We start from the raw sequence: 25,524 nt of genomic DNA on the forward strand, positions 1-25,524 counted from the left end.
AGCTGAGCTATTTGTTAAAAGTCGATCCATCAGTAATCAGTAACCATGTTGTTCTGCTGAGCGTGGCAATTAACTCCCAAAAAGATTAAAACAGGGAATTCCCAAGACAGTTTCCAGGCGATGGATTAGTCAGGCCTGGGCATAAATCTTGGATCTGTGGCCATTAAATTTATGCACGTCGCGTCTGCTTCATAAAAATCAGCGAGAGAAGAGCCACAAAGGCAGCGCCAAGGACAATATTCCCAGCAGAAAAACCGGATTTCGAGTGTCTTAAACTGAGCTTATTATTTCTGGTTTATGTTTTATTTGTTTTCTGTTTGTGTATTTTACAATCTATAAAGTGCGAATCACAAGTACTTCACTAGCCAGGTGGTGGGATTTAGGAGCTTTACTTGCCGAAAAAGCCACCGCCGCCAAAGCCACCGCCTCCGTAGCCACCACCGTTGTAATATCCATTGGAATACTGCGACTGGCTGTACTGGCCGCCATAGGATCCGCCCTGGTTGTAGTAGGAGCCACCGCCCGGGTAGAAACCACCACCTCCATGGTGGTGCGGCCTGTTTCCGAAGCCGGAGTAACCTCCTCCTGGATAGTAGCCACCTCCTCCGTAGCCGGGATAGCCGGAGTATCCGCCATAGCCACCATATCCGCCCGGATAGCCACTGGCATAGCCACCGGGATAGCCGCCGCCTCCTCCGAATCCGCTATACAGGCCACCGCCCACTCCGATGCCCGCACTCAGACCCACACTGCCTCCGAATCCTCCACCCAGAAGGCCCAAGGTGCGACCTTCGGCCTTGACGGGCGCCGCCTGACCTTGACCGGCGATCAGCAGAAGAGCCAGCATCTGTGGAATCAGCAAATCAATTATATGCATCCCAATCGGATCGGTGAAATAGCAGCCCGACTTACACAACTCACGCGAAGCACAAACATTGCGATAACGAGGGCTTCTTGGTCGAAACTAAATTGCAATTGTGAAGTGCCCGCCGCTTATATACCGCCTTTTAGCCGCCGCTTCAATCTGGCCAAGAAGCTCAAGTACGCGCCACGCATCGCCAAGTGATTCTACGCAAATTGCAGAACAAACACGGCGAATGCGAAACCAGTTTGTGACGAAATCTCGGAATCCCCCAGCAATTCGAGCAAGAGACAATATACCTGGCGATGCTTCACTGGGCCTCAGAACGCGTTAATTTTTCTGAGGGCACAGCCCCAAAAACTAAATTATCGTGGTTGTCTCTTGAGGGTTACCTGCGGTTCCCCTCCGATCAAGATTGTGGAAAACCCAATAAAAATAATCACTGAAGCGATGGCATACTACAATCACCAGGCGATTTTCAAGACCAACTAGAAAAGACAGAAATGTAACGATTAAATTGTACTCTTACCCAAAGACGATTCTGCAGCTTCAGATCAAAATACTTAATATAAATATTTTAAATATAATTATACTATCTGATTTTATTATGTGAGTTATTTAACGTTAATTTATGCTAAAACTAAAAAAACGCTAAAAAAGTTTTTGTTTAATAAAATTAATATATAAATAATTTATATTATATGCTAAAAATACTGACTGTATATCAAAATGAAAACATTCTTGATTAATAACAAAAATACTGCTCCTTTTAAGGGTATTCAAAATATCCAGTGCACAGACAACATGCAAAACAAATGACTTAGACAACAAACTTCAGCAAAGAACGTGCAGCGAAGCAGGTCGGGATGAACGATATGGCCCGCCCGCATTTGTTTGGCTCATTAGCACTTGTTACGGCTGCTATTCCGGCAGATCTAACTATATGTCTGATATACAGTGGTCGGCATATGTATTTTGACAAAATAAAAGTTAAGTATACTCATAACTTGAATTTACTTCTTGTAAACTATAGGCATCAATGGAAAGGTAATTTCAATGCCGTTTGAATGATACAATACATTTCTTTACCCATTCAGTACTTATTGAAAAGGACAAATTTGTGTAAATCAACTTTTAAATTTTTTTTTCAAACTTTTTTCCTCGACTTGAAATCTTAAACTTTTTGATGCAAAAAGTTTCTTCAAACAAAAATAATAGTAACTGCAAAAAGAATTTTTCAAAAATCATTTTCCTTATATTTTTTATGATTTTTTGAAGGTGACAATGTCGGAAAAAATTTGTATGAAAAAGAGAAAAATATGGCTCAAATGCCTGTTTTTAAGCATTTTCAAAAATTCATAAAAAATATAAGGAAAATGATTTTTGAAAAATTCTTTTTGCAGTTACTATTATTTTTGTTTGAAGAAACTTTTTGCATCAAAAAGTTTAAGTTTTCAAGTCGAGGAAAAAAGTTTGAAAAAAAAATTTAAAAGTTGATTTACACAAATTTGTCCTTTTCAATAAGTACTGAATGGGTAAAGAAATGTATTGTATCATTCAAACGGCATTGAAATTACCTTTCCATTGATGCCTATAGTTTACAAGAAGTAAATTCAAGTTATGAGTATACTTAACTTTTATTTTGTCAAAATACATATGCCGACCAGTGTATGTATGTGCCCAACTCCTTTTGTTTATTCACTTTCGTTTTTAGTTTATTCACCCCAAGTTGACGTCAGCGGAGTTACCAAAGTGAGACCAACCCACACATTAGCTAGTCAGGAAATTGTAGTTAGATCCGATGACAGCGTGGTAAAAAGTGAGGATGTGAGAACTTGGTATATGTACTCAAGTGAATTTATCAAGGTTTGCAAAGAATTTTAATAAAGTTATAAGCAGTAAATATGTTATAGTAAAAAATGGCTGTTTTATTACAATCCAGATATTAATCAGGTAACAGCTAAATTCTTTTTAAATTAAATATTGTATTAATACATTATATTCAATATAAATAATTACCTGGAATAAATATACTTGAGGACTCCTAAAAATGCATCGGATTAGGACTGACTAAAGTTAATGAACCACAATAAGTATTTACAATATTCAAAGTTCTATAAGCCATGCTCCAAGTGACTCTGTACTAATGATTATAGTCTCGCATTTGTTCTATAATTATGCAAAAATCTCATTATTGTAATTACTGCGAAGTTTACTTCCGTTTTTTGGCGACTATAAGAATGGCAAACTTTGATCAGTTGCCATTGAGTTGTTTGCCAGCCATGAAGGTGGGAGTACATTAAAGTTTTAACTTCTCAGACTTACTAACTAATTTGGATTCTTTAAAAACTTTGCAGTATCTAACATTGTCTTTCCTGTTGAGCTGCCTGTGGGCCGGAGTTCTTAGTGCCCCCCAGTTTCCAGGATCAGGATTTGGCTACGGATTTTCACCCTATGGAGGATACGGAGGATATGGAGGGAGCTATTCTTCAGCTAGCGCCGCAGCGAGCAGCAGTGCGGGAGGATATCAGGGGGGATACGGATATCCGGGATACGGAGGCTATGGAGGATTTGGCAATGGATATGGTGGAGGCTATCAGCAGCAGTACAATCAGTTCAGCAACTACAACAACTACGGATCTTCCGGCTACGGAGGCTATCCATTCGGCAGATGAGTTGGGAAAAAACAACGCGTAGCTGCTGGAAATTTCTGCCCCTGTTTTGTTTGATTTCTTTATTTGGCTTTTAATGTGATGGAGGTCAATAAAACGTAAATACCCAAAATGATTCATCAGAGTGTGCATTAATTTTTATACCCGTTACTCGTAGAGTAAAAGGGTATACTAGATTCGTCGGAAAGTATGTAACAGGCAGAAGGAAGCGTTTCCGACCCCATAAAGTATATATATTCTTGATCAGGATCACTAGCCGAGTCGATCTAGCCATGTCCGTCTGTCCGTCTGTCCGTCTGTCCGTCTGTCCGTCTGTCCGTCTGTCCGTCTGTCCGTCTGTCCGTATGAACGCTGAGATCTTGGAAACTATAAGAGCTACAATACTGGGAGTAGGCATGCAGATTGCTGAGATTCCTGCGCAGCGCAAGTTTGTTTCAAAAGAGTGCCACGCCCACTCTAACGCCCACAAACCGCCCAAAACTGTGGCTCCTACAGTTTTGATCCTAGAACAAAAATTTTAACTGAAATGTATTGTTCTCATCAATACCTACCGACTGACCTAAAAAAAAGTTTGCCACGCCCACTTTAACGCCCACAAACCGCCCACAAACTTCAAAAAATCGTAAATATGAACGCGGATATCTCGGAAAATATCAAAGATAGAGAAACGAGTTTTAAGATTTAGATTCCGTAGGCTTGAGCGCAGCGCAAGTTTATTACGCGAATATGCCACGCCCACTCCAACGCCCACAAACCGCCCAAGTCTGTGGCGCCCACAATTTTCATGGTAGATAAAAAATTTAAACTGAAATGTATTGGTCTCGTCAATACCTATCGATTGATTTAAAAAAAAACTTTGCCACGCCCACTCTAATGCCCACAACGCTTAAATCTGTCTACCGCCGGTAGGTGGCGCATTTGCTGCTTGCATATCTCCATTTTCCTTTGGTCCCTTTAGCTGAGTAACGGGTATCTGATAGTCGAGGTACTCGACTATAGCGTTCTTCCTTGTTCTATTTGCATGTTTGCTATCAGATTTCACTTAAAATGCTGAGCATACATTTTGGAAAGGTGATCTTATTTCTAATTTTTTCTAGCTTATATTCCAGCAAATTTTGTTGGCACGTTTCCCATTGACATTCAGTGGTCTTCAGCTCATTCATTTTCAGCATTTCTTCTCGCATACCCCCTTTTCTCTCTTTTTGCTCTCAAAAAACCTGAAATTTTCAGGGGCAAATCATGTGCATAAGGCAAATATAAGCCACTGCCTGAAGTTCACATGGGCAGCAACAACAAAGGCGAAGACAAACAAGACCTCTTCGACGGCTGATTGCATAAGGGCGACTCGGATCGCTCACAAAAAGCGTCAGCGAGATAAAAAAGCGTCGACCGCCGCGCAGCCGCTTCAATTGATCACGCGTCGTTGTGCCAGTCCAAGCCAAAAGACCAGCTTCGTCATCGGCCCACACAGTTGAACTTGAAGTTTTTACAAGATATAATAATTTTAAAATTACAAAAAAAAACCTGTGTTTATTTCCAAAACAGATATAATCCATTAAAGTCGCGTTAAAACAGCATATAAAGACAAAATGCAAATCATTGTAAGTCTTAGATTGTGATGGATTTTAATTGGACAGAAACAGCAATAATTTTTTTAGCAAAGTGTTTAAAAAGTGAAATGAACATATTAAAAAAAGAGAAAACAATAAACAAAAGATATCTACTTTGAATTTAAAAAAAAAATGAAATTAAATGTTTAAGGCATCTTTACTTTTTATTTAACTTGTGAATGCAAACATCTTCATTAAAAATGGAACATAATATATAATATATTAATATATATAATAATTAACATAAATAATATATTAACTTTTGATATATTTATATATTGATATATTCTAATAGTAATATGTAATCTAACTAAATTAATTTACTTCAATATTAATATTTATTTCTAAATTTCAGCGTTCAAGTGTTCTTCTTTTCGTGGGAATATGCTTCATGTTCCTTGTGCGAAATGCCTCAGCCGGAAAAATAAAATTGTTGGCCTTTAAGGGACCCCGTGCCGGATTTGTGGGCCTGAAGGTTCGCACTCCCAAGTTGCTGGGCCTAAAGAGCGGACTGGTGGGTGGAGCAGCTGGATTTGGACTGGGAGCGGCTGTGGGTGCTAAACTGGGTGCCGGATTAGCCAGTCATGCCGGTGGAGGCGGCCATGGAGGTGGTTACGGAGGAGGTTATGGCGGAGGATACGGTGGAGGATTCGGCGGAGGACACGGCGGAGGATTCGGCGGCGGATACGGAGGAGGTTATGGAGGCGGCTATGGCGGTGGCTTCGGAAGAAGCAGCGGCTACGAACACCACGAACACCACGAATATCACCAGGAAAGCCATCACAGTGAAGGATCTGAATTTGGGGGTGGAAATATCGGAGGCGGTTCCTGGGGAAAATAGGTCTTTAATAATGTTATTAGTTAATATTCATTTCCTTGCCATCACAATGAAACATTATTGTTATTTAGTTATAATTCATTTGCCCATTTACCTAATTAAATAAGTAATAAAAATGTTCCCTGCAGTATGAACCCGTTTTAAATTTTTGAATCAAGGCGCCTTGTGTTCTTCCTCTTTTATCGAAATGATTTATATTTTTCCCGATCTGGCAGCCAAATCACTGATTTTTTAGTCGAAAAAAAGAAATTTAGTCAGAAATACTAATTTCAACCTCAGTTAAATTAAATCAAGGTGTAGAGCTAAAAGACCGACTGTTTTGAGCAGCATGCTTTCTATGCTAACAATCGCTATCAGTTAAAGGAAAATTTATTTTTTGACCAATTCTCTCATTTTTTTGAAATTTTTTTGAATATTTTTGCGAAAAATTGCAAAAAAAAAAATTTTTAAGTTTGAATGCCAGTGTATTGGAAATTAAACTACGAGCTCAACGAGGTATGACATTCCTCACTCGGACGATTTATTGCATTACGGCAGCCAAAACACTGATTTTTAAGTCGAAAAAATGGAATTAAGATTTTGGTCAAAAATACTATATTTTGTAGCGGTTTTTTAGTCGCAGTTTTGCCAAATCAAGGCGTAGAGCTAAAATACCGACTGTTTTGAGCAGCTTGCTTTCTATGCTAACAATCGCTATCAGTTAAAGGAAAATCTACTTTTTGACCAATTTTCGAATTTTTTTAAAGGGTTGCATCATCTATTTTTGCAAAAAATGGCAAAAATAAAAATATTATAGGTTTGAATGCCAGTGTATTGGAAATTAAGCTACGAGCTCAACGAGGTATGACATTCCTCACTCGGACGATTTGTTGCATTACGGCAGCCAAAACACTGATTTTTAGGTCGAAAAAATGAAATTCAAATATAATTTTGAAATACTATTTTTTTAACGGTTTTTCAGTCGCAGTTCATCCATTCCAACTCCCTAGGGGGCGCTCCTCTTTCAAATCCAGTTTCCCCTTTCCACCACATTGGCGCGATCAAATGTTATATTCCACCGGTTTTCTAACAGAAATGTTAAGATGTAACGTTTTCGAACAGCGGCGGAATTTTTCTCGTTAGAAAACATTTCTGTTAGAAAATTTTTTCGGTCTGGCAGCACGAATACTTTTAATTTGCCAGTGGCAACGCTTGATTCTTTTAATTTCACAGAAATTTTAAAGTATGGTTTGTGTCTAAATAAGTAATTTCTTTTTGGGCAACACCTAGCGGTCGTGTTCGAGTACTAATCGATAATACATTAAAATGTAGATGGCTCTTTTTCTTTTTGGCCAAGTGGCTTCTTTTGCACTTTTCAACGTGTTTCTTTAATTTTCTTGCTGAAAAATAGTAATGTCTAATATTATAAAATAAAAAAATATATATTTAACTATGAAAAAAATAGTACGCTGGGCTCAACCGGGATTTGAACCCGGGACCTCTCGCACCCAAAGCGAGAATCATACCCCTAGACCATTGAGCCTCATGCCCAATTGGCCGCTGTTTGCCAGTTTCGAGACAACCCAAGCGTAATTATCTAGGGCACGAACCACGTTAAAAGTGAAAAGAAACCATCTGTCTTCTCAGACGAAAATAAATCATCAAAGCGGTCCGATTCAACTTAGGTAAATATATTTATTTAATAAAAAATCCATAACAATACTATCAGCGTCTCTTGAAGATGCCACCGCCAAAGCCGCCATAGCCCCCGCCAAAAGAGCTGGCAGAGCTGAAGGAGGAGGCAGAGGCAAAGTTCTGGTAGCCACCGAAACCACCTCCATAACCACCTCCATAGCCACCGCCAAATCCACCTAGACCACCGAATCCGCCCTTCCAGCCGTGCTTAATGGGAACCACCACTGGCTGGGGCACTGCGACTGGAATGGGTTGAGGAATGGCCACGGGAACTGGGACAGGCTGGGGCACTGGGATGGCCTGGGCCACCGGGTAGGGGACAAAGTTGGTATAGACGGGTGCATAGCCTCCTCCGATCTTTCCACCAAAACCATGGGATTCGCCAAGTCCCAGGCAAAGCAGCAGGCTCAGAGTCAGAATCGTTATCTGTTAAGGGGGAAAACCTGTCAACTAAGGTTTAGATATGAAAGTAACACTCCACTCACCTTGTTTTGTCCCATGTTGTCGGTTCGGTCTAAGCGGTACCAAGTTAAGAACGGCCGTATTTATAGCAACCTCCAGCACTTCCTGTACTTCCTTTTCTTGCCGAGTTCAAAGAACTTCCATAAACTTGATCCACAACAACCAGTTTCGCGAACCTATAAATTTTTATTGTGCCAAAACTTAGTCGCAGCAACTAACAGCAAAATATAACAAATCGTGAGAAAAACACTGAATTCGGTTAGTTTCGATGGGGTTGAAGGTCGTCTATCTGTTGTGTTCCGGGACAATGTGGGCGTAGGTTTTTTAGAACATTTGGTATAAAAACTGAAACAATCGATGGACAGGCAAGTCAGTCAAGTTCAAGACGATACAGAAACATGGTCAAGATTAGCTGTTCGGTGAGTGGTGGCAGAATATTCCAAAGATCGGATGTTTCCTAATGGATTTGATTTCCGTTTTATTAGCTGGTGGTGCTCCTCTCGCTCTGCGCCTGCTCCCATGCTCAGTATGAGTACCCACAGCAGCGTCCCCCGCCACCAGTTGAAGGTCGGCCCATTGGTGGACCGGTAGACAATCGAATCTTTGGAAACCTCCTTGGAGGCGGCGGCGGCGGTGGTGGTGGCGGAATCTTTAGCAACCTATTTGGCGGTCTTTTGGGCGGCAATCGTCCACCACCACAGCCAGTACCGCAGCCCTATCCCGTTCCAGTTCCCGCCTATGGTGGTGGCGGATTCGGAGGTGGATTCCCCGGTGGATTTGGAGGTGGTTATGCGGGAGGAGCCCCTGGTGGCTTCCCTGGAGGCTTTGGTGGCGGCTATGGCAGCCCCTACGTCGGATTTTATGGCTAAGACGATCTGTTGTTGGACCTCTCCAAGTATTATTTGATTTTTAAGTTGTTGACATTGACCATTAAATTAAAATTCATGTAAAAAGTACGTGTCCGGGTTGTTTTGATTTTGGCTGGCCGTTTGACACAAGGGGATGTAGCTCAGATGGTAGAGCGCTCGCTTAGCATGTGAGAGGTACGGGGATCGATGCCCCGCATCTCCAAGTGGAATTATTTTTTCAAGAAATTCCTTTATTTAGGATTTTTTTTAATTTATTGAATTCTTTACCGGCTACATAATAATAATGAATATATGCAATCCGCTGTAGATTGGATAACCGAATTATGTGAAAGCAGCTTCACTTCTTTAAAAGTAGGTAAATGTGTATGTCAAATTCCAGTGAAATATTCGCTATTCGTGAATGTTTATAGGTTTCTTTTAATTTATTGCTTAATTGCGAATCTATTTTTGCCTTTTTTTAACTTTCACATAGTTGCAGAATCTTAAATGAGCAAATTGTTTCTCTGCGCTCAAGCGGCTCAATGGTCTAGGGGTATGATTCTCGCTTTGGGTGCGAGAGGTCCCGGGTTCAAATCCCGGTTGAGCCCGATCGAAATTTTTTGCGATTTTAAATTATAGTTTTTTAATTAATTTAGTTTTTAAATTATTTAAAAAGAATTAATTTATTAAAAAGAAAAAAAAAAACAATTTTCAACTGGAGATGCGGGGCATCGATCCCCGTACCTCTCACATGCTAAGCGAGCGCTCTACCATCTGAGCTACATCCCCGTTGTGCCATGCTGTGTCAAAAGAGCTAGTTGTGCGTCATCAAGGTCGCATATACCTTTGTTTTGGTCAATTTAATTTGCTGATTGGCAGTACGACTTGTTTCTTGGCCAAGATATCTGGTTTCAAACTTGAGTGCTTGAAAACCGATAAGATAAGAAGTGAGCAAATGCGGGCGCTTTGGAACAAACTTTTGCATTTAATTTCCGTTTCCGGTCAGTGAAAGTGGCCCGAAAGAAAGCATAAACACCTGGCAATGAGTCTGGGAGTTTGCTTCTCCTTGTTGTCCCGGCACAAACACAAATAAACTCCGGGACAAATGCATATGAAGGGGCAGAGAACGCCTTAACATATGGGAAGCCAGATTCCGGTGGCCAGCTTCAGATACCCAGTCACTATCTGCACTTTCACACTTGTGTTTATTCAACTGTCGCTCGGTTGTTTGCCTCTGCCACGCCTTGGGCATGGGCAAAGCTCTATTATTATTTTCGCAAGTTATATAAAAATAATAACAGGAGCGAACACAGACACGGACACGAAGCTGACCAGGCCAATGGATGGCCATCCATTATGCTGCCGGGCATTTATTTGCCAAACAATTGAATACATACCGCCCCGGCTCCTTGGGCAGCTTGCAACCAACCAACCAACCAACCACTTCATCAGCCATCCTCGTCTGCAGCTATCTTATGGTTTATGATGGAATCAAAACAAATGCTTCAGCTTCTGGAACCTCGAGCTCATCCTTTGGCTGGCGAGTATGATGATGGTGATGATGGTTTGTTTATGCAGATTGCTTGTGGAGTTTTTCCTTTGGCGTTAATGGATAACTGGACGTGTGAGTGGGTGCGTGGGTAACCCTTTTTGGGGATTTTTCAGCAAGCTGAGCCACTTTCGAAATCTAGTTGGTAATGTAAACAAGATGATTTTAATTGCACAGCTGAATGGGTTTCGTTTAATTTTATTGATACGAGAGATGGGGGAGATATTACATTTCATTTTCAGCCTCCCTATTGTTAATTTGTTATAACATTTGTAGATCCACTAATCAAAATTTGTTCTTAAAGTTGTAAAAAATGTTGAGCAAAAGTATTGGTTTGATATTTTATCTCCTTTTATTTAATTTTATTTTTTTTACGCACACACTTCAATTAAAATTGTATTGTTTTCTTTTACTTTGTGTGCCCTGTTTACTTAGGCGAGCGTTTCCTATGGCTCCTGGGTTTTCTCGCTCATCCCAGCTGAGGCAAGGGTATTGGAAATGGTCCTGGCCGTTGACCAGATCCTGCTCCTGGTCCAGGAAAGCCGCTGCCACTGGCCGATGCCGTGTTTATTGTGGAAGGTGGCGTCAATCCGGATTGCGGAAGAGGCAGGGGCGTGGCTGCTCCAAGTGGCGACACACCACCGATGGATCCATAACCCAGGGGACCTCCAGCTGAAGCGGAGTTCTGATCGCTCTGGTAGATATAGACGTTGCTGTTTCCCTGAGCCTGCTGCTGATTCAGAGGCATGGTGTAGAATCCTGCAGGAGTGGCGTAGTAACCAGGCTGCGGACCAATGGCCGCCGGATTGCATCCATAGAGCGGACAATTGTAATAACCAGTTATGGGATAGGCGGGGCCAGCAAACATCGAATCCGGGTTGTGATAGGCCATCCAGCGATTGCGCCAGCGGCGGAACAAAGTGCCTAGAAAGTAAAAAGATCGCCCATCGATGGGCTCTGGTCCTGAATGCCGATCCTCCCCATCCGCATCCCTTTCGATCTCCTCCGATCCACTGCTATTGACCAGGATCAGCAGAAATACAAACTGGAGCACTGACATTTTACCAACTGCATCAATTGAAGTCGCTTGGGGAACTACTCTTTATCCCATCTCATCTCGAAGTCAGGGCATCCCATGAAGACAGGCTGCCTAATGGGCCTTGTAATAAGTATTCGAGTGCTGTAACTTCGCCAGAGCCAACAAACCATGAAATGTTATTAATTTTATATGCTATCAAGGCTGCCCTGGTTACCTATGGAAATCTTTTTAAATTTTACAAGCTCAATTGTATCTGTACTTCTGAAATTGAAAGAAATTGTATTATTTGGAATAGAAGAAATAACATTTTATAGGAAGAAAGAAATATTATATGCATTTGGTTTTTGTTACATAAAATTTTGTTAAATTAAAAGAAATATTATATTTTCCATCATTGCGCCTTTTCAGTGTTGTAGATATATAAATTCTTAAAATATTTATTCCAAAGTTAGAATTAAATCAAAGAAAACTAAATTAATCGGATCTTAACGGACTATCTATCCATTGATACGTAGAGTCGAAAATAGTCAGCGCCGCTCACATCGGGGATGTAGCTCAGATGGTAGAGCGCTCGCTTAGCATGTGAGAGGTACGGGGATCGATGCCCCGCATCTCCAGAAGGATTTCTTTTTTTAAATTAAATTTTTTTTCAAATCACACAATGTGGAAGATCTTTGCCTTAGGTATTTTAAGTATGCATTTTTTACCATTCCCACGTCAAAACTCTTGAGTTTCCCTTTTTTAACCAAACCGCACGTGCCAGCAATTTTTCATTATTAAATGTAAGGAAAAACTTCAAGTTTTCGACTTTCGATGCTTGATTTTATTTTGCCACATTACACGAGGGCAACAAAAACGTTTTGAGTTATGAGTTCTGCGTGCCAGGTGTACTAACAATATTAGAAATGGCCGACAATGCGACACACAATTACCCTGTAATGGACTGCCGCCAAAGGATTCGCCAATCATAAAATCAGGAAAAACACACACTGCTGAGCAAAACCCGTATACCCAGCATTTACCTGGAGGCCTGCGAATAAAGTGTGCAAAAAACAGGTGACAACAATCAGTAAGAGGTGAAAGGGGGAGAAAGTGCCCGTCCGTGTTTGGAAAAACAAAAACAAGAACCCACAAGGGCTGTGAAAATTCACGCGCCCGTGAAAATTTCGCACGTTTTTATGGACCATGAACTTCGTACACCCCGCCCCACAACTTCCAGTCATCCTTTCCAAAATTTGAGTAATGGCCACATAGATTAGCTGGCGACCATTTGATTTCTCCCAGGCCCCAAAATTCATTTAATTAAAAAAATACGCAAAGTCAACAGAAAAACTACAAACGAAATTAGAGTCGCCCGAGAGGAACTTTCCATAAACTTTGTTGCCATCAAAACAATAAAAACCGCAATCCTCGGCCGGACTTTGCCTTTGTTATCGAAGCTCGAAGCGGACAATGGAGTGTCCTTTTTTACGACAAAGCCAAATCCGGCGGAACCACATAAATTATGTTAATGCCTAAGCTATGCACACGCCCACTGAACGTCCAGCTACTCCGGCTGGACTTTCCCTGTCCGTCCGGGATAATCAGAAAAATACACAGCACCCATCGTTTGGACGAGGGACATTTGCTTAGTGGTTTTGGGCGATAGTTTTGGGGGCTGTCCATTGAGAAAATTGCTGACAATTGCTAAAAACCTCGGGTGACGATGAGGTCTGCAGCAGCTTTTTTTTGGGGGTGGGCGTCAGAGCATTGCAAATGATATATGTTGGAACACATGTCTGGGCAAATATTGGGGGGCTATTTTTGTGGAGATTGCCAAACTTTGAGATCATCAAATGAGGGCCATCCCAGCAAGTTTCGTATCCGATAAGTGAAATCCAACAGATATTAATGCTCGGTAGGAAATTAGAAGAGGACATTGCTGTATCCGACTTACAAACAAAAAGGACGCTGTAAATTAAATTCATAAAAATGATATAGCATTGTTTGGTCTGTCAGAAGTTTGTTTTTCCCCCATTGTTCCATAATTATATGCCCCGGAGTTATCGGTGGGCTTGAGTGCGTTTGTGTATTAAAAATAAAAAAAAAAGGCAAGATAAGCCAGAGGCGAGTGCATGTAAATAAATTGAAACAAATAAGCTGACTGCTGGCTGTCGGCTAATTGCAGGCAGTGCCCCTTTATCGCGAAAAGCGAGGGAAATTGAAAAGCCGTCCGTTCCATTTGCAAGGCAAATATGGTCCTTTCCTTTTTTCACCTTGCGGTGGACAACATCGCAACATGCTGTCGAACATTTCCGCCGGACTGTTTCCGTTATGCAACGCCGTTGCAAGGACAACAACAGGTGGACAGAATGGGGTAGGTGATTCTGAAAACCTGGCCACTGTTTACGGAGACCAAACTTTTTGTCAGCTGTCATCGGGGCAGACGTACAAAAGAAAAACGAGAGTTTTCCCTTTATTCCGATTCCAACAAGTCGCAGCCTTCAAGACTGACAGCTGCAATGCATTGCACTGGATGTGTGGCAAGGAAAAAAGAAAAAAAAAACATACATCCACACAATTTGTGCTCGAAGGCCCCGGCGAGATTCGAACTCACGATCTCCTGTTTACTAGACAGGCGCTTTAACCAACTAAGCCACGGCGCCGCTTGGGCTGCGGGCGAAAATTTCAAAACATCAGTGGTGCAAAATTTTTTTAATATCTCATAGGTCACCAAAAATACTTAAAAAGTTTAGGGTAAAGAATTAATTTTAGTATATATGTTACTCAATTAAAAATTATAATTAAAGATCAAGTAACTTAAAACTCATTAAAAAAAATGAAGCACACTATTAAATTGTGTAGGCCCCGACGAGATTCGAACTCATGATCTCCTGTTTACTAGACAGGCGCTTTAACCAACTAAGCCACGGCGCCACTTGCGGTATAGCCGAAAATTTCGAAACTTCACCGGTGTGAAAATTTTTTAATTTCCCACAGGTCACCAAAAATACTTAAATAGTTTAGGGTAAAAAATTAATTTTAGTATATGTGTTACTCAATTAAAAATTATAATTTGAGATCAATTAACTTCAAACCCAATAAAAAATATTAAACACACTATTAAATTGTGTAGGCCCCGACGAGATTCGAACTCATGATCTCCTGTTTACTAGACAGGCGCTTTAACCAACTAAGCCACGGCGCCATATGATTTCTGCGGGACCAATGTATGGTAATTGCCTTGCTCAATTTAAATTTAAACTGTTCTAATGATCTAAATTTTAGAAACAAATATGGATGAATGACCAAATAAAACTGCATAATAAATAAGCCAATTTGGAAATTATAAGAATGTTGTTGTATGGACCACAACAAAAATTATAACTCTATTCTTTAAAAAGACGAAGTTATGAGTTTGAAATGATAAAATTTATCATTTTTTTGAATGTGAAGAACCAAAGATATACATATAAGTTGGATAGGGATCCCCGCTGAAATTATTGACACTTGCTAAAGGGGAAAAACAAGTGCAATATAGCTGTGTATCATGGGCTGATTAAGAGATGAACAAGAGAAAACTGTAGGGAAATGTACCAAAGATGCGTGGGGTTCTTTTGTGACAATAGGCATCGGACTATAAAAGCAACTGTCGAGCATTTGCATTCATTCAAAATACAAAGTACAGTCGAAGAAGTAAGGTGAAATCTAGAAATTATCTAAAATGGATTGCCAGGCGACAGGAAACCCAAAGACCGGAGAGGCAACTGCCCGATGCGGAGTGATGGTGGGCGATGATCTGGCCAATGCTCGGGCCGGAGTCTTCGCATCCACTCCCGGAGCTGGTGGACCCGTCACCAAGGGAGTTTATGGAGCAGTTAACGGGTAGGCCAACCACTTTACAGAATATTACCATATATTTTTAATAATATTTATAATGTATTATAAATATATAAAAAATACCAAATAATATTTTATAATCGATTCTTCCCATTCCTCAGAAACGGACATGGGCTCTCGCTGCAGCACGGACACGTTGAGGGAGTGGGCAGCACCACCACCGCCGCAGCCCAGGCCAATCTTCTCCAGAACCAGAACACCTCGCTAAACGCCACTGGCTTCCACAGCCACAGCCGAACCCACGATCAGTTTGGGGGAGGACTCAATCTGCAGACAGCAACGGGTCACCAGGCGGCCGTGGGGGTCACCAGGGTTCCACAATTCGATATGACCACCATCCAGACTTCTGGCAGGGCCAACCTGTACACCTCCCCCAGTGGCAACCTCAACCTCAATGCCACCGGAAGTGCCAATCATCACTTGAGCGGACCGAGGCGTGGCAAGTCCGACTTTGGTACCGGACTCAACTTGCGATATGATTTCTAGTTTTTTGTTGTTATATATGCCATTATATATATTTCAAAAGAAGGTTCGTTACTCATATTTGATTTCAATTTTTAAATGCGTTAAACAATTTTTGAAGAATAAATAAAATACATTTTTTTATATGATTATCAAAATACAATCTATGTTTCAGAATTTAGTTTAAGGAAATTTAAAGATTGTATTGTTGGGATGAAGATTTTTACAAAGTTATTTAAATTCTTCATAGTTCGAACTTAGAACTACAAATTGGAGCATGTATGTTTAGTTTAAATTTGTATAAAGAAAAAGGTGTTTAATTTCTTGTTAAATAAAGTCAATAATGTTTTTGCTGCATTTTTGTAAGTCGATTCCTTTTTGACAAAAAGCTATATCATTCAACCGCTCAAACTGCTGTCAATGTGCGCATCGATTTCGCATAATTCATCAAGCGAAATTCCCACAATAACGAGCCCACTTGGGGGAAATCCTTTGGAGTACGGAAAACCATCCACAGATGAACGTAGCCTATGGGAAACCAATTTTTGACTAGTCAGCTTTTTTTTTTTTTTTTTTTGTAAGCCAATGTGTGCAGGCACCGCAACCGTTAAGTGCCATAAAAATAATTCAAAATAAATTGCTTTACATAAAAATTTGGTTTCGGCAAAGACGCGCAACTGTTTTATAAGGTGTATAATTTGGCCATAATAATGCGCATCATGGCAGCAACCATCGCGGGGTTGGTTATTAATTCTCGGTCGACGCTTCGTCGAGGCCGAGACATAAATAACGCGTTTTATGCGTGAATATACTTTGCATTTTTCGCAGACACGGCGGAGTCCTAGTTAAGCCGTAAAAATTACACCAGCCAGTCGAGAAGCCCTGACTTTGACTTTCTGGAGGGACTGGAAGGCAAGTCATGTCAGCTGGCCTAATCCCCAGGTAGATATCCGCCTTGATTGGCCGCAATGAAAGATGCCAAGTCAATATTTTTGATACACCCAAGGGGCCCGGTGAGTGGGATAAACGCTGACTTGTAATGTCGTGTAATTAGGGTCATAATCGGCTTGCCACTTGAGGCCTTATCCCGCAGACCCAAAACGACTTTGTTATGCAAATGCGAGGGAAAAGCAAGAATATCCTGCGGTTAACACATTATCAAGGTTAAGGAATTTCAACTTTACAGACTTGAGAACTTCTTTAGGCAAATGGCAAGCAAAATAAAATTTTGTTTTAGAAATATAAAATATATACACAATCTACTCATTCCAACACTGGTTTGGAAAAACACCCTTTACTCGCAACCTCTGCTACACTGGAAAATCAACAAAAGGCCACGTTGACAACCGTTTCCTGGCAGCCAGAATGCCGGCTTAATAAACATTATTTATCTTTCAACTATATCAGCTCTGCAGTTTGTATCTTTTGGGAAACTACATTTATTCAAATGGATTTCACGTACTGTGAGTTCCCCAGCACCGTTTCCATCGACACCTTTAAGGCCTATTTCAATCTCGCCGATGTCAAGTTGCCCAAAGTCGGCGGTAAATCATTGGACACCATCCAGATCCCCAACGAAGTCCAGGAGAACCAGCCAAATCAAGCGAAAAGTCTGCGACATCTTGTGCTCGATGCCATTGTTGAGAATTGGAGTGGTGAGAATATGACTTAAAATTGGCTAAAAATAACTACTTAGCTAGAAGTATACTATAATCTTTTTATAATTTTTGTTTGTCATATTTAAAAATATTTTAAAATGTCTTTACTCTAAAAGTTCCATCAGTTTTTTTTTAGTCTTCAATAATTATCTAATAAATATTTTATCGTTAGCTATTTTACTTATATAGATAGAGTATAATAATTTATAATTAATATAAGCTAGATATAGTATAGTGAATGGTAGCCATAAGGACAGGCTCTGGCGAAATTGATAAGATGCAGATATTGCGCATCCGCAGAGTTGCCCCTGTACCGGCAGCTGGGGCGTCGCGAGGACCGCAACTACCTCCTTAGCCACCTGGACACACAGCTCCCGCTGCAGCTGCTCAGCGCCCACATCCGCGACGACTTCTTCTGGCAGCGCTGCTACGGCCACCGGTGGCGGAGCGCCCCACTTCAGGCGCGGGGCAGGGAGCGGCCCTGGATCAACATCTACATGGAGCGACATGTGCAGGAGTTTATTGAAAACATGCCGACGGGCGACTACGAGCAGGAGGGCAATGTGCAGGTCGTCCTGGACATCTGTGCGGCGTACATAAATCAGTTGGAGATAAGTTTCCTTCAACCCGCCCCGCCCACAACCGATGCGAATGGTGAGTGAGTGTACAGATACCCTAGGATTGTAGAAAGATATGTCTTTATCTGATTCGATTGCACTTTAATTTTCAATGTTGAAAATTTGTAAATTCATTTTTATTTTATGCAACTAACTGAAGTTTTTACTTCGTATTTTTAGATCTATACATTGTAATCTGTTCTCAAACAGTTTTTAGAATCGTTCGCCAAAAACTGTTGACTTAAACCTTTTTTTAGTTATTTTGGGATGCTTAAAATATTTAAAAGTGCATAAAAGCTTCGTTCTTGTTACGTGCCTTTTAATTCCACCTACAGATCACATTCCGCTTGATTACCTGCTGAGCAATCTGCCGGATTTACGCCAACTGCGACTGAGTTACAGCACCAAGACGGCCGGTTGCAATTACCAAATGGGCTGCAATCAACTGACTGTTAAGGATATTCTGCATTTGTCCAAGGGACTCAGCCAGTGCCACGAGTTGCGAAAGTTCTGGTAGGGACTGACTTTCCTCATGGTTTTTTTTTAGCATTTCCTCATGCTTTTCAGCCTGCACAACACGAAGTTGATGCCGTATCAGTTGCGATTCCTGGCCCAGAGCCTGGATAAAGGATGCCACCACCTCACCGAGATGTCCTTTCTGCACTGCGCAGTTGGGGATGCTGGAATCCGCTGCTTCTTGGAGACCTGTGGCCGGGAGTCCTTTAGTACCCTCACTGTTCTCGATTTAACCAATAATAAGATCAGTAGGTTAATGAAAATGTTATCTTGCATACATAATTCAGTATCTATGTTCCAGCTGAAGAAGGCGCCTACATCCTTAGTCGCACCCTGAGGCATGTTCCCCTCAATCAATTGATTCTACGTTTAAATCCCATCCAAAGTGACGGAGCTGCGGCGATCTTTAATACCCTGCAGGTCATGCCCATTAAGGAACTGGACCTGGGATCCTGTGGCATCACTGAGACCATTACCAAGCTGTTCATGATGCTGGTTTGCCAGCACACCACCCTGCTGGACATTGATTTATCAAATAATTCTCTGGGAGAGGTTGGGTTTTTCGAATACGTACAATATACTTTTACAACTAAATACATAATTTTAGGACTTTGGCAAACACCTAATGAAGATCATAAGCTGCAATAAAGTTCTCGAGAAGTTGGATTTGCGGAACACGGGACTATCGTTGGACATGCGTAGGAAATTCCAAGAGTTCCTAATCAAAAATGTGGAACGGAAAAGGCATGAGGCATTGAAGCAAAAGCAGCGCGATAAGTTTAAGGCCATGATGCAGCTATAAATATCTTTGCATGACATATATTTAATGCACTGGCTCTTGCTACTGAAGTATTAAGTCTGATAATTTTGCTGTATTTTTATTTCGAAAATAAATAATCGAGAAATACACCAAAAAAAAGTTGAACTGTTTCCGCCCGGGATTGAACCGGGGGCCTTCCGCGTGTTAGGCGGATGTGATAACCACTACACCACGGAAACTAAGATGGCGGACGAATCCTTCCTAGACAAGATAAGCTACGATTTTTAATATGAGTCAATGAATATATCCGCAATTAGGAAGCTAATGTTTTTAAAAATAAATCTAGAAAATAATTTTAAAACAGTCCACATGTATATCGCCTTCTTGTATCCTTTCTCCTTCCCAAGGAATTGCGACAACTTAAGCAGCAAGCCGTGAAGCAACCTCGAAGCTTTCAAGCCAACTTTCATTAACCCTCGACCTTGTTGACTTAAGTCAACAAAAACAATGCTAACCCCATCAAGATTGCCGATGAGGACCCAACTCTCTGACCCCGATCTGACCCCCTCTAATGGCCCGGGCCAACAACAACAGCCAACTAAGTGGAAACACTTGAAAATGAGTTGGAAAAAAGGTAAAAAGTTGTTGAGAAAATAAATAAAAAGGAAATTCAGTTTGTTGCTATTTTAGTGGGTGTTGTTGTTATTTGGCTTGCTCTTATTTTTGCAGGGCTAGTTTGTTGTTGTTTGCTTTTTTTGCTCTTCTTGGCACGCAAAGTGTAAAAATTGTTTGTGCTTTTGTTAATGGCATTTTAAGTGCGGTTGGGTTAAGGATACGGTGGTACGAAAAGGGGGTTAAGGTTTGCCTAAAAGTATTTGCCATTAATTGGATTAATTTCCATAAGCTTTGAGGTCCAAGGTGACAGTTTTTATTGACCATCCCAACAGAAATTATGTTAGTCTTTAATAAAAAGTATCTTATTAGACTTCTAACATTCCGTTCTTTAACAAATCCAGACATATCCCATCCATCAGCACCTTTATTTCCCATTTTCGGACTTGCTTATGCTGTTGTTGCTATTTTTCAATTAAAATCAAATTGTATTTTTGTCTGGTGGAGGTTTTTACTCATTTCGTGCTTATTCTTTTTCTCATTTTGTTTATTTAGGACCTTGTTTTGTTTATCTGCGCAAGTAAAAAACAACACAGGAGAAGAATACAGTCGCTACGGCAGGATACAAATATACACCCCTCCATCTATCGTACATACATATATGCATGATAATTGCGTTTTAAAGTTTGATATGTGGATAAAGTTTTTTGGCTAAAGTGTCCTGGCCACGACCCTCGCCTCTTGTTTCGCCAGCATATTTAGCAGCTCATAAATCTTCAATGGATTCAGTCCTGTGATTTATAGCAAGCCAAAAACTTGAACCAACCAAACAATAAAAAATATCTAAGGAAAGAACAATGTGGTGGGCGGGAAAAACATTGGAGCTTTAAGGTAGAACAATATTTCGGTAAGCATTTGAATATATCTGGTAAATTGTCCTTGAAAAAAAAAGTTTCAAGACTGAAGAGAGTTGTTTTAAAACATCGTTAGCCTAAGCATCAACTTAGCATTGAGAAATAAATTCCCCTTTCTCCTTATAATATCCAATTTAATTTTTTCTCGCTTCTTTCTAATCCTTAAATTGGCCCCAGCCATCCCCAATTAGTTTTGCGCCTAATTGTCATATTTTTCTTCTCGGTTTTTGCCCTCTGTCCAGTTAATTGCAATTGGTGTGGGCGCCGGGAGTGGCTATTTGTACCATAGCATGCCCTGAAAACTTTAGACAGTTATCATCATTATTTATGATATTCCTTTCCATTTTTTTGTCTATTTTTTTCTTTCGGCCCGAAGCCCAAAGGCAAGGGGTTAAATGGGCCAAATGGGCATGCAAAACTTTTCAAATTAAATTAAAAGCATGCCAAAAGCGCCGGAGACAAAACAAATTTTGATGAGTCAGCTGCCGTGCTACGAAAAATAATGGGAGCCAACTGCAGTGTTTAAAAGTCAATAAATCAGCGATCCGCTGATGAGGGTAAGTTGCCGTACAACCGTTCTTTCAACTCTAATTAAATAAAAATAAAATGGGGATCTGATGAAAGAAAAATGAAATCCACTTGGAGATGCGGGGCATCGATCCCCGTACCTCTCACATGCTAAGCGAGCGCTCTACCATCTGAGCTACATCCCCGTGATGAAATTGGGCGTTTTAGAGGGCTTTAAGAGAAAAACCAGGCAGTTCGATCGGCTTTAACCCCTTGTTTGCAACAAAACAAGGCAAATATTTTTAAAAAGCAAATAATAAAAAAATGGAGGTATGACTTGTCTTGAGATACATCTTATTTGGAACTAAAATTTTTCATCAGTTGAATTATTTTATTGAATGTGCTTATATTTTATACAATTAAAGACAGCAAGGACAAAGTGTACTAAATTTTATTTATTTTAAATTTATGATTTAAGGTAATCGGCTTCTGTTTTAGCAAAAAGATAGGGCAATAATCATGTAAATCAATATTTTTTTTAATTGGTTAAAATGTGGTTTTTCAAATTCATGGGTTAATTTTTATCTAGCTTAATTATGCATGCATGCAGCTCTCGTAAAAGAAACATTTAAAAACTGGTTGACCCCCTTATTAAAGCCACGATTTCACTTAATATGCATGTCGAAAATGTGTCTTCAGATGGTCACAAAGTGAAGTGGATTAAACTCTTTTTTAGGTAAAAAAACAAAAAAAAATTGCACTCTTATCGTAGGCGGCTCAATGGTCTAGGGGTATGATTCTCGCTTTGGGTGCGAGAGGTCCCGGGTTCAAATCCCGGTTGAGCCCGTATTTCAACTTTTTGCTCCCTTTCCTCCCTAAAGAAAAATATAGGCAGAGTTACACACATATATAGGGAGGGTAAGAGTAAACAATAATCATTTTATACATGCTGTGACAATGTGACTTTATTGCCAATACAATAGATAAAAATTCAATTCAGGATTGTTTCAACCCAACGAACTTCGGAGCCTGACGTTTTTATGATTATTTCACTCCTTTATATGTATGTGTTTTCTGTTTGGTTTACTGGATGACAAATTTGCATATCCCACGGGTCGGGTGTGTTTGTTGTCCCCGCATATGACAGTCCTGGGAATTGCCCGATACCAAGTCGCAATCTCAATGCCAATCGCATGATGTGCGAATTGCCACAAGGACTCTCGTCCTGCTGCTCGTTGTAGCTGTCATTCTCTAAACAATAAAGAATAATCTCCCCGAGCTCTGGAGCCTTGTAGCAGAAGTTTGCCTAAGCATTGGAATGTGCCACGTTTTATTGCTTGTAATTTGCATGCAAGTTGGCATTGAGAAAGTTTTTTTTCTTTTATTGCCGACTTTAAGACGCTCAAATGGAGCGTGCGGCTATGGATGAATTGCTACAAGGAGTTAAGGAACGCTAAGTGCAAAGTTCGATCGATTAACATGAGTCAACCTAAAATGGAAAAGGAATTATCTAAGGGTTTTCCAGGTCAACAATCTAAATAACAACTTTTTTTTAAGACCCTACCATCTAATTTACTAAAACAGTAAATACAAATCCTTACTCTGACAGCTTCTTTAATTATTCCCCACATAAGCACCTTTCAACCCAAATGCGATTCCAAGATAGTTTCTTCTTTATAAATGAAATCAAGAACAATGTCGTCTCAAAAAACTAAGGACCATTTGGTTTTGACTTCAAGAACACATGTTCTTGAAAAAGTGGGAAGAACAAATACTACAACCAAGCAGATTTGTTCTTGATTGGATGAATGACTCAACCTTTAGTCAATAAAGAACATAAAAGAGACTTAAATTTATAAAATGCATAAATAAATCTTTTACTATCCGGATCTCCCATTTTATGCAAACCTTAAATACTGTTATTCGACAGCTCCTTTGAGTATCCACCACAAAGGTACTTTATATTCTAAAATCCGTTGAAAGACCTTTTTTCTTTAACCCTGACTTGCTGTCACTGCGTATTAATCAGCAAACCTTTTCGCCTCAACCATTTGGCCGGACAATATTTGCCAATCAATTGCCACAAACACAAATTGTCCATTTTCCTGTGGCCCGTCGTCGCCTGTCGCCGGAGCGGAAGGAATTTTAAAATTCAAATATAAAATAAAATGCCCAATTGAAAGCGGTTACAATGAGTTTGTTCGGCTTCTACCGGTTGACAGTGGCAGTCAGTCAGCGTTTGCAATTTCCACGATTTCCACAATTTTCACACCCACAATGGACGACCGACCGACCCAAGATGATGGTACCAGATGGCCGAACTGGGGGGACTTTTGTATATCGGAAGACCGCAGCAAATAATATTGAAAATCCGTAGACAATTGTGTACACACCGAGGGAGACAAAATGCCGGAATGCCGGTCGAAACCCGCACTTGAGGTCGCTGGCTAAATGGGCAAATGAAAATGAAAATCAACTCGCTTGGAATGAAGAGAGGTCTGGGTCTTTATTAAAAAACTTTCACCCTCCCCCCACATCCAGCGCATAAAAATGCCAATTAAATGCAAGAATCTGTCCAGCTTTGGTTTCGAATTTTCCCATGAAATCCTAGACGTAGAATCCCACCCAACGATTCTCACTCATTAGCACAAATCATGGCTGAAGCATGCTGGCGCATATATCATGGTCTAAAACCAAAAAAAAAATGTGCCCGAAAATATATGCAGGCCTCGCAAATTATGAGCATTATCATCAGGAATCAGGGCTGTCCTGGCCAAAAACCGTAATCCACTGTGGAAATGTACAAATGATTTGCCAGCAAATTGCAACAGCTTTGGTCCTCGGCCTGGTCATTCCTGCTAAGTGGACAAATCTACCACAAATACGAAAATCACCCTCATTATGGCCAAGAGCGTAAAATGCCTTTTTTTTCTACCACCTTTTTTTGTGTGTGCTTGTGTGTTTTGTTATCGCAATGTCGACAAGACCACTGGCCACGTTAAGAGACAACACTGGACTCCAATCCTCGACTCCTCAATCCTCCCAGCCATTCCATACCAACCAATCCAATCCTCCCAAACAAAAAGGCGACAATGTTCACGAGTCGAGGCTGGACCGCTGTCAGCGGGACTGACACTAAAGTGTTTTAGGGCGATAAGATGCCCGTGGCTAGCTGACTCTCACCATTTCTCCGGCCTTCCTGCCACTGGATCCCCATTTCTCCGCCTGCTGTCTGCGGGACTTTGGTTTTTTTGCGGGGGTTAGCTGCGGATCTGGACAAGGATTCCGCTACGCCGTTCCATATGACACGTTTGAAGAGAATGAACGGGGAGGTTTCCACCGGGATGGATGTGCTAATAGAAAGGTGTTTGAGCAGACGAATTTGAATATTACGTTTTGCATACAAAGAATATATTTCTCGATAAATTTTTTTCAACCAAAACCTTTTAATCAATCTCAACTATTCTTTTAAAACACGTTATATACATATATATCATTGTCGAAAAATATTCTCTCAAGGTACTTACTATATATTTTGTAACGTAGTGTTTTTAAGGTACAGTATTATTTTAAATGGATCACTTTTGATCATTTATTAGAAAAAATATTTTATTTAACACTTTTTTTTTATAATGTTGATCCTAAGAATCGATAAATTTTAATGATCCTAAGAACTCAGTTATTTACTCGTACTTTTTATCACATAAAATCTGTAGAATGGATCATATTTCATTTTAAACGTCCAATATAATTAAGTATTTTAGATATATTGTTTCTTACATATCCCTGGAAGTCAACCAAGAACAACACACGTTATCTAGTACTCCTATTTGAAAAGACAAAGACTCATCTCGTACAGCTATCCTCACGCACTTCCTATCCACAAACCCGCAAATGTTTTCCCACTTAATGACAACTGTAAATTACTTATTGGGAAAACTGCTTGAGCAAGCAGAAATCAATCGATTTCCCTTAGTAGCTATCCTAAAACCCAATTGCTAGACCCGCTCAATCCACTTCCTACACCAACCGAACCTCCCAAATT

At 40.4% G+C, this 25,524-nt stretch overlaps 8 protein-coding genes and 11 non-coding genes across 19 annotated transcripts; 9 read left to right on the forward strand and 10 right to left on the reverse strand.

The window, feature by feature from the left end:
• Nucleotides 1-346: 346 nt before the first annotated feature.
• On the reverse strand, nucleotides 347-951 carry LOC119563024 (pupal cuticle protein Edg-91). The gene is made up of 2 exons (XM_037876221.1): nucleotides 913-951; nucleotides 347-847 (listed from the first exon to the last, which is right to left on the reverse strand). Exons 1-2 carry the CDS (start codon nucleotides 934-936, stop codon nucleotides 389-391), a joined length of 483 nt encoding a protein of 160 aa, XP_037732149.1. The 5' UTR covers nucleotides 937-951; the 3' UTR covers nucleotides 347-388.
• A 2,151-nt stretch (nucleotides 952-3,102) lies between these two features.
• Nucleotides 3,103-3,537, forward strand: LOC119551610 (glycine-rich protein 3). The gene is made up of 2 exons (XM_037861025.1): nucleotides 3,103-3,150; nucleotides 3,220-3,537. Exons 1-2 carry the CDS (start codon nucleotides 3,103-3,105, stop codon nucleotides 3,535-3,537), a joined length of 366 nt encoding a protein of 121 aa, XP_037716953.1.
• A 1,422-nt stretch (nucleotides 3,538-4,959) lies between these two features.
• LOC119562943 (holotricin-3) lies at nucleotides 4,960-6,058 on the forward strand. The gene is made up of 2 exons (XM_037876100.1): nucleotides 4,960-5,135; nucleotides 5,500-6,058. The coding sequence occupies exons 1-2, from the start codon at nucleotides 5,124-5,126 to the stop codon at nucleotides 5,983-5,985; spliced, it is 498 nt and encodes a 165-aa protein (XP_037732028.1). The 5' UTR covers nucleotides 4,960-5,123; the 3' UTR covers nucleotides 5,986-6,058.
• Nucleotides 6,059-7,432: 1,374 nt separating this feature from the next.
• On the reverse strand, nucleotides 7,433-7,504 carry Trnap-ugg. The gene has a single exon. It is a non-coding gene; the product is annotated as a tRNA-Pro (tRNA).
• Nucleotides 7,505-7,686: 182 nt separating this feature from the next.
• LOC119545827 (translation initiation factor IF-2) lies at nucleotides 7,687-8,156 on the reverse strand. Its single transcript, XM_037851725.1, has 2 exons — nucleotides 8,142-8,156; nucleotides 7,687-8,082 (listed from the first exon to the last, which is right to left on the reverse strand). Exons 1-2 carry the CDS (start codon nucleotides 8,154-8,156, stop codon nucleotides 7,687-7,689), a joined length of 411 nt encoding a protein of 136 aa, XP_037707653.1.
• Nucleotides 8,157-8,516: 360 nt separating this feature from the next.
• LOC119545666 (glycine-rich cell wall structural protein) lies at nucleotides 8,517-8,987 on the forward strand. The gene is made up of 2 exons (XM_037851392.1): nucleotides 8,517-8,537; nucleotides 8,604-8,987. The coding sequence occupies exons 1-2, from the start codon at nucleotides 8,517-8,519 to the stop codon at nucleotides 8,985-8,987; spliced, it is 405 nt and encodes a 134-aa protein (XP_037707320.1).
• A 129-nt stretch (nucleotides 8,988-9,116) lies between these two features.
• On the forward strand, nucleotides 9,117-9,189 carry Trnaa-agc. Its single transcript has one exon. It is a non-coding gene; the product is annotated as a tRNA-Ala (tRNA).
• A 313-nt stretch (nucleotides 9,190-9,502) lies between these two features.
• Trnap-ugg lies at nucleotides 9,503-9,574 on the forward strand. The gene has a single exon. It is a non-coding gene; the product is annotated as a tRNA-Pro (tRNA).
• Nucleotides 9,575-9,682: 108 nt separating this feature from the next.
• On the reverse strand, nucleotides 9,683-9,755 carry Trnaa-agc. Its single transcript has one exon. It is a non-coding gene; the product is annotated as a tRNA-Ala (tRNA).
• Nucleotides 9,756-10,984: 1,229 nt separating this feature from the next.
• Nucleotides 10,985-11,575, reverse strand: LOC119551620. Its single transcript, XM_037861038.1, has one exon. It carries the CDS (start codon nucleotides 11,573-11,575, stop codon nucleotides 10,985-10,987), a length of 591 nt encoding a protein of 196 aa, XP_037716966.1.
• A 523-nt stretch (nucleotides 11,576-12,098) lies between these two features.
• On the forward strand, nucleotides 12,099-12,171 carry Trnaa-agc. Its single transcript has one exon. It is a non-coding gene; the product is annotated as a tRNA-Ala (tRNA).
• Nucleotides 12,172-14,125: 1,954 nt separating this feature from the next.
• Nucleotides 14,126-14,199, reverse strand: Trnat-agu. Its single transcript has one exon. It is a non-coding gene; the product is annotated as a tRNA-Thr (tRNA).
• A 197-nt stretch (nucleotides 14,200-14,396) lies between these two features.
• Trnat-agu lies at nucleotides 14,397-14,470 on the reverse strand. The gene has a single exon. It is a non-coding gene; the product is annotated as a tRNA-Thr (tRNA).
• A 197-nt stretch (nucleotides 14,471-14,667) lies between these two features.
• Trnat-agu lies at nucleotides 14,668-14,741 on the reverse strand. The gene has a single exon. It is a non-coding gene; the product is annotated as a tRNA-Thr (tRNA).
• Nucleotides 14,742-15,223: 482 nt separating this feature from the next.
• On the forward strand, nucleotides 15,224-15,997 carry LOC119560907 (attacin-A). Its single transcript, XM_037874610.1, has 2 exons — nucleotides 15,224-15,418; nucleotides 15,535-15,997. The coding sequence occupies exons 1-2, from the start codon at nucleotides 15,258-15,260 to the stop codon at nucleotides 15,917-15,919; spliced, it is 546 nt and encodes a 181-aa protein (XP_037730538.1). The 5' UTR covers nucleotides 15,224-15,257; the 3' UTR covers nucleotides 15,920-15,997.
• Nucleotides 15,998-17,342: 1,345 nt separating this feature from the next.
• Nucleotides 17,343-19,488, forward strand: LOC119563499. The gene is made up of 6 exons (XM_037876939.1): nucleotides 17,343-17,550; nucleotides 17,854-18,207; nucleotides 18,506-18,683; nucleotides 18,738-18,934; nucleotides 18,988-19,238; nucleotides 19,294-19,488. Exons 1-6 carry the CDS (start codon nucleotides 17,343-17,345, stop codon nucleotides 19,486-19,488), a joined length of 1,383 nt encoding a protein of 460 aa, XP_037732867.1.
• A 124-nt stretch (nucleotides 19,489-19,612) lies between these two features.
• Nucleotides 19,613-19,685, reverse strand: Trnav-aac. Its single transcript has one exon. It is a non-coding gene; the product is annotated as a tRNA-Val (tRNA).
• Nucleotides 19,686-21,612: 1,927 nt separating this feature from the next.
• Nucleotides 21,613-21,685, reverse strand: Trnaa-agc. Its single transcript has one exon. It is a non-coding gene; the product is annotated as a tRNA-Ala (tRNA).
• A 568-nt stretch (nucleotides 21,686-22,253) lies between these two features.
• On the forward strand, nucleotides 22,254-22,325 carry Trnap-ugg. Its single transcript has one exon. It is a non-coding gene; the product is annotated as a tRNA-Pro (tRNA).
• The last annotated feature ends 3,199 nt before the right edge of the window (nucleotides 22,326-25,524 follow it).

Source organism: Drosophila subpulchrella, chromosome 3R, assembly GCF_014743375.2.
Source record: "Drosophila subpulchrella strain 33 F10 #4 breed RU33 chromosome 3R, RU_Dsub_v1.1 Primary Assembly, whole genome shotgun sequence".
Classification (NCBI taxonomy): Eukaryota; Metazoa; Arthropoda; class Insecta; order Diptera; family Drosophilidae; genus Drosophila; species Drosophila subpulchrella.